This window comes from Bidens hawaiensis, unplaced genomic scaffold (genome assembly GCF_021521415.1).
Source record: "Bidens hawaiensis isolate Kalapana, Puna unplaced genomic scaffold, B.hawaiensis_p1.1 tig00038719_1, whole genome shotgun sequence".
Taxonomy (NCBI): domain Eukaryota; kingdom Viridiplantae; phylum Streptophyta; class Magnoliopsida; order Asterales; family Asteraceae; genus Bidens; species Bidens hawaiensis.
The window spans coordinates 1-7,745 of NW_027496819.1; the positions used below are offsets into that span (position 1 = coordinate 1).

The window sequence follows — 7,745 nt, forward strand, 5'->3', positions numbered from 1 at the left end:
ATTTAACTTGTGTACATAAAAATTAATACTTACACAAACTTACTATACATCTAAATTTAAATGTAATTTTTTTATATCACGAAATAAATAAATGTAAATATTATTATAAAAAACTTTCCATTTTTCTTGAAAATACAATAACTAAACAATATACTATTAATTTTTTTTTAATTATCACGAAATTATTGTCAACACTTTAACATCATTACCTTATTTAACAATAAATTAATTAGATAATTCTTTTTTCAATTTTATACATTAATCTTGACATTTATGCCTAATTAAAAAATGGTTAAATATAAAAGATGAAAAATATTTATTTTCTATTTAGTTTATTAGTTTATTTTTTTAATTTAGCCGGAATAATTTAGACGAATCGATAATTCTTGACATTTATGGCCTAATTTAAATTGGTCAAATATAAAATATGTAAACTTTATTGAGATCGTAAAATATTAAAACTAAAAAATAGTGATCAACTTCGGTTCTTAAAAAGCAAAATAAATTAATGTATAAATGATTGGAATGTATCAGTAAAATTAAAATTAATGAATATTTTAAAATAAATAAGCAATTATAGTAAATATCTAACATTTTTTAAATGTAAATTTGAAATAGTAATACACCACATATTAAATTTGAATATTTAAATATCTTCGTAATGTGAATTAATTGTGGGTTATTGATTAATTTAATTAATTTTTTGAATTATTTAATTGTTAAAAAAATCATAGAAGTGATTGTTATATATGGAAACAATAGAGTTTGTTCAATAAAACTCAATTGTTTTAATATATATATATATATATATATATATATATATATATATATATATATATAGATTGTGTGATATGATACGTGATTCTCTGTTATTTGAATTTCATATATTAATTAGGTTTATCTATTATTTAGTTTCCTTATTATATTATAATTAGGCTTCTTTATTGTTTATCTTTTCTTATTTTATGTGTTTTTTTCCTATAAATTCTAATCGTTTAAAGAAGAAAAATAATAAGAAAATTTGTCTCAAGTTTGGTTTCTCTTTTTCTCTCTTGTTTTTGGAGCCTAACCCACTCTACGGGTCTACCGGGAAATTGACCATCTCGAATCGGTCTCTATTATTGTGAGACTTTTTATTAAGTTGTATTTATAGTTGGTTTGTAAAACAGGTTTTGAATTATATTGATCTTTTTTTCTTCGTTATCTTACAAGGATCTTATTTATGGTTTACATTTGGGTTTTCTTTTTGAAATGTGCCGAAAAATTAAATGTAATATTAGATCGATGAGTTGAAATGCATAGAAAATGCAATAAATTAATATAAAAACTAATTGCATGTGTTGGAAATGCGTTAGAAAGAAAAAAACAAAAACTATTTAGACGTGTAAGGCTAAGGGGTATATACCCCTCAACACCATTTCCCTCATTCGTCGCGTCTGCCCCACGTCAGCGTTCCACTGACATTTAACATTACCCTTCAACACCCTTCAACCTAGAGGTATACACCCTTAAACATCATTCTTCATCATTCTCCGTTTCCTATATTTCTTTTTTAAGTAATAAAATTTTTATATTCAAATTATATATTTTAAATTATAACATTTATTAAAATAAATTAAAATACATAAATTGAAAATGTGGAAACGATTACATTAATTAAAAAAAATTACAAACCATGCATAAACTAAAAAACAAGAAAAAAAACTAATAAAAAGTAAACATCGGTGTGAAGGGTTGACCTGAATTGGCTTGTCATTGGAGGTATTCGTTATACTTGATCCATTCGTCAAAAGCTAAAACCACACCTTGCGTTTACCTCCGGGGTAAAGTTAGGATCCATTTTGGGTTAAAATGTGTTTGAAATTGGTTGAAATATAGAAAAGTAGAATGGTAAAAATATGTTGAAATTGCTTGAAATGATTTGAAATAGGTTAATGTTAAATATATATATATATATATATATATATATATATAAATTACAAGTTTTTTTTTATCCGACCATTTGCAACGGTCAGAAAACCAAGAGAAATGGCTGCTAACCATCCTCAATGAGGTCAGGTCATGCGTGACCAAAAATAGGGGCAGTGTTTGCGTGAGAACGATGGGGGGGGGGGGGGGGTGATTGGTTATGTGGCTACCATTTAGGACCACTGGGGGTTGCCCACTGATGTATACCCATCAGCCTAAGAAATACATAGGAAAATATAATAAAATTAAAAAAGAAAATACTAAGATTGCGTTAAACATGCATAAGAAAGTATATCAACATTGCGTAACAAAGTGAAAACAAATGATTTAATTATTTGAGTTGGAAACGCGTTGGAAACTTCCAACAACATATTTTGTAGGTAATGTGTTGGAAACGCGTAGACAAAAATTTCCCATAAATCCATTTTTGTTGAAATTGTTTTCAACGCATTTCCATCGAAAAATGGTGTAGGAAACTGATCAATTTTTCTAGTAGTGAAGGTTTGCCGAGGTTTTATTTAGTTAAAAACAGAGTGGTTAATTGTGTTCCCTGCATATTTGTGGATAGGCAATTCCATTTTATTTTAATTATTTTCACTGTCTTTTCTTTTCTTGACCGATTGAGAGTCGTTCTATATAGATTTTTAAGGTCAATTTTTATGTAGGTTTTTTTTGTAAGAAAATGATTTAACTCAAACTATCATTTAGATTTTAAAGATATTGATTTTCTTATGTGGTTAAGTCATTTTCGAGCATATGTTATTTTATCATCTCCTTTGGCATGATCGTTATGCTACAAGTATATATGCAAAATCCAAAACTTTAACGCACTAAGGTAATTAAATTGTGCATTAAGTTTCACTAGCATTCCCTTAATGTATGCAACTTCCTAATGCCATATCAAATTTTCTATCAATTCTCACTTGCTTTTTATAATAAAATCAAGAAACGAAAGAGAGTTTCCACCATATTCACCAACCGACTTATTCAAATAACTAAGTGCAACAATGTATACAATTGATATAATTTATTATTAACCAAGGGAAAGAGTTTACCTCACTAAGTTGGTGTAGCATGATCCTATTACACTATGCGTTACACTCCACACTTCACCACTCTAAACCACTTAGCTTTTCTTCCATCAGTCACCTATGTTATATATTAATACTGTTCTCAACTATTCCATTTATTTAAATTAAAACAAATCAAAAAAGAAATGACAAAATATGATTGGGTGTGTTGAAGAGTGGTTTACTTGAGCTACCCCATGAATACCACTTCACCAATGGCCATTGGAAGAGGGGCATGGTGCTTCATTGATAGCATATGTGCCACCTTAGGAGCACTGGTAGTGCTTCTTGAGGGTTTACCCCATAGCCTTATGTTGTGACATTCTTTCAAACTCTATTTTGGCTATCTCAATAGTCTACAAATTCCGACATAGATAGTGTAGATAAAACTTCTCACGTTTACAACGAGATGATTAAATGAGTTTTTTTTCTAGCAAGTTAAGTTTGAGTTCTAAAACCGTAATCCTACATCTAAAACCGCTTGGGTTCTCCGAAATATGTAATTGAAATCCTCCTAGTGTTTCCGTGAAATAACGTTAATCATATATATCATATATATTACACTGCTTAATGCTAACTTTAATTATTGCAAAAGTCCATTTTTATGGAAATAATGATTAGTTACCAAATAAAATGGTTTCAATCATTAAAATGGTTTCAATCCTCTTTTAACACATACTAATTCGAGCCGAACATAATATTTTAGAAATAGATTTTGGACGTCTATGTGCTTAACATATAAATCATTTTAGTGTATAATTAATGAAACTTCCAGCCATTGAAAAGAAAATTCATAGTTGCCATTGAAAAGAAAGTTCCTGCTTACCATTGAAAAGAAAATTCATACTTACCATTGAAAAATCTTACTACATTCCCACATCTTCCACGTGTCAAACGTAAGATGCATTTTGCATTCAAAATAGATAATAATTGTTCTGTTTGTAGTCCAAGAAACCTGGCTCGAAACCTCATCCTATTATCATCGGCCCTTTTGCTTATAGGGTTGACGCGGGTTGAAACAGCTCTAGTCGGTACCGTCGCTGGATCACCGCGTGTCCCTTGCTATTTCGTGTTTGGAGACTCATTGGTGGATTGCGGCAACAACAATGATCTTGAGACGTCCGCAAAAGCCAACTACCCGCCCTATGGGATCGATTTTCCAACAGGTGTCAACGGTCGATTCACCAATGGCCGAACCATTGCGGACCTCATCGGTTTAATTCTTTCTCTACATCTTATCTTATGTTTCACAACTTATCTTTTATGTCGTTTGTTGAAGCTACAAACATATGGTTTCAGGTCAACTTCTTGGTTTTGATCACTTCCTTCCGTCGCATGCATCCGCAACTGACGAAGAGATATGCTGAGGTGTAAACTACGGTAGCGGCAGTGCTGGTATTCGAGAGGAATCTGGAAGTCATTTGGTAATTACCCCTTTAGCGACAATTTTATATATATTGGTTCATGACAAAATCAGCCTGACTCTATGTTCGACCAAAAACACACTAAATGATGAAAATGACTCTTAAGTTATTTGAAAAGACAAACATATTTGTTGTTAGTTGTTTTACGTTGGAATAAAAAATTCGAAAATTTTCCTCGAATTCTTGTTTCGTTTTTCCAATTAATAAACCCTAATTTAAATACAAAAATAACCTTTATATTCACATTAGTCATACTTCGCTGTTTATGCGTAAAATGTTAATTTTTAAACTTCGCAGGGTGATCGGGTGTGCTTAGATAAACAGCTAAAACATCACGAGGCAATATTTTCACGTATCGCGGACCTGCAACAAAACAAGACACTTACTGATGAGCACTTAAGAAAATGTATTTACATAGTAAATATTGGAAACAATGACTACATCAATAACTACTTGATGCCGGAAAAGTATACCACTAGTCACCAACACAAAATTCCAGAATATGCAGAAGTCCTTGCGCAACAATACACTCAACAACTTAAGGTACACATTCCTGAGTATGGAATGCTTAATATGTCGTGAAACGTTTTAGTTTTTTGTTTGTCTTTGTAAATTAAAGAATTGAGACGAAGATCAAAACGATATTGATAAATAATATTTTCTCTGTGTTGGTTTGTTGGAGTAACTGAAAATCAGATTTCTTTCTGTGTGTTATCTCTCTAACATCTTGTATTGAACTTTTAATGAACTGAAAATCCTTACAATTTGCTTGATTTATACCACAGAAACTATATAGCTTGGGAGGGAGGAAGATTGCAGTGTTCGGTTTAGGTATGATAGGGTGCGCTCCGGCTGAGATGGATAGATCTGATACTAAAGGACATTGCGTGGATTGGATCAACGACGCGGTTATGTTATTTAATGATAGGCTTAAACCTCTTGTTGATGAGCTCAACGGTGTTTTCCCTGACGCAAGATTCACTTTCATTAACCTTACCAACATTCTAGCACCTAAAGGAGGTATGAATGCAAGCAACCTTTTTCATTTATGATGTTTCTATTCGGTTTCAATACCTTTTTATTCGATTCAATACGATCACCTTGGACGACCTAACAGTAGTTATCGGTTATCCTTTGATAATATTTATCAGTAATCCGTCGCAAATGAAAATATCCACAACTATCTTTATGAAGCCCGTTAATTATTGTGTACCGACGGATTGCCATCTAATTATTGGTGATACTTCTTTGTTTTGAAGTAAACTTATTGCCTAATTGTTTAGATTTGTTTTACCCGGGTACATTTCTATAATAACATGGGGTGTCATTCGGGTTGGCGTATTGGCTTGACGGGTTCAGGTTTATGACTTTCGGTTTAATAGTCTTGAATTATTCAACCCTAACCTATCCTGTAAACTTATTCATTTCATGTCGTGTCGGACCCATTAAAAATCATTTTATGTTCGGATTGACCATTTTTATGTTCATTTATAAATATGTGAAATAACTGTACTCATATAAAATCTTCATTTTTTCCTTGTAATTTGTGTCCTTGTAAATTGTGTCCTTTTAACGATTGTTTCTTTATCTGTTATTCCAAATATATATATATAGGGTTTGGATCCAGTACAAATAAAATTAACATGCTAACATGAAAATCAAGTAGAGTAATTATATATACAATTAGAGTAATTATGTAATTATATCGTAGAGTAATTATGTTACTCTACGATATAATTACATAATTACTCTACTTGTATATATAATTACTCTACTTGATTCTCATGTTTAGCACGTTAATTTCATTTATACGTTAACCTTCCCCTATATATATATATATATATATAGGGGAAGGTTAATGTAAAAAAACAATATTTTTGTGAGAAGAATAAGAATAGATCTAGGCCTTTGGATCTATGATCTAGTGGTTAAGATTGGTAGTTTCTAAATAATTGTATTGTTTCATATTTACATTGTATAGTGTCATATTTAGGTGGTTTGTTTTAGCTCTTCTCACACTTTTCATAAAACACTTGTTTTTTATTTGAACTATTTTCTATATATATAGATAATGGTTCAAATAAGAATAAGAAGTTTTTTAGAAATTGTACAAACCAATAAATTTTTGACACTTGGCATTACAAATGATGGTGAAAGAACAATTCTAGGAAACTATGTCGGTTATAATGATAAAAGAGTAATTCTAGGAAACTATGTCGGTTATTGGTAATTTTAAATCTCAACCATTGATTAACATGATCCAATAGCTATGATTTATTCTTAGTCTTCCTAGGAAACTACTTATTTTTAGGATAACACTCCCCTATATATATATAATTGTTGGATTTGAAGAGTTGATTAAAAGGCTTAAACGATAGCATTAATTCACTTATAGAAGTTTATAATATAATAACAAAAACCCTTAAACGGATTAGGAGGTCAACCTGCATATCAAACGAGTTATATTCAAGTTGATCTGCATCCTAAAGGGTCGTGTCAACTGTCAACAGACCCACCTCCTTTTTTTACGTAATGTTTTTACTAACCTATTCACAATTCTTCGTTGAATGCCCAAGAAAATTTGCAGATTGAACTACTTGTTCAAATTAGAATGATTAAAATACTAACCGAATTTATCAAAATATCTCAATTTTGTAGGTGAACAAATGCCAAATAAACCTTGTTGTCCAGTAATACCTGATGGTCAATGTGTTCCAAACGCCCAATGTTGCCCCAGTCGGTCTTTATCCGTCTACCTTGACAGTTTTCATCCCACGGAAATTGCAAACCTAGTGCTTGCAACAAGGGCATACTCATCACAATCTTCTGTGGATGCGTCTCCATACGATATTGGTCAACTTACTAGAGAAATAATTAGTGATTCATGATTTTTAGTTTCTTTGTATTCATGAAAAATAAGAAACACAAATTATCATAATAACAAATTATTATGTGTTTTTGTATACATGTAGAACATGATCCATAGACAAAATATATTGGAAACTAGTATTTGTAATGTTTAGTTACTCCGAAATAGCAGTACAAATGAAAAGTAATATGTTGGAACTGAGGTGAACATTTAAAAATGACAATGGTAGTTAAATTATATGCAAGTTAGAAACTGCGGGCATGAAATGAAAGACATTTATATATGTTTCAGTGCTTCCATTTTCTTCGACATATGATATATTTGGTAAGAATTTCAAAATTATACGTGTGTACCCCCAACTCAATTTTATGTTTAAAACATAACAATAAGTGGTGTAGTTACAACAAAGTGATT

The 7,745-nt window shown here is 30.7% G+C and overlaps 1 protein-coding gene across 1 annotated transcript; it reads left to right on the forward strand.

The window, feature by feature from the left end:
- The first annotated feature begins 3,843 nt into the window (after positions 1 to 3,843).
- LOC143590678 (GDSL esterase/lipase At1g29670-like) lies at positions 3,844 to 7,350 on the forward strand. Its single transcript, XM_077071088.1, has 5 exons — positions 3,844 to 4,349; positions 4,423 to 4,462; positions 4,751 to 5,005; positions 5,248 to 5,482; positions 7,121 to 7,350. Exons 1-5 carry the CDS (start codon positions 3,940 to 3,942, stop codon positions 7,348 to 7,350), a joined length of 1,170 nt encoding a protein of 389 aa, XP_076927203.1. The 5' UTR covers positions 3,844 to 3,939.
- Positions 7,351 to 7,745: the final 395 nt, after the last annotated feature.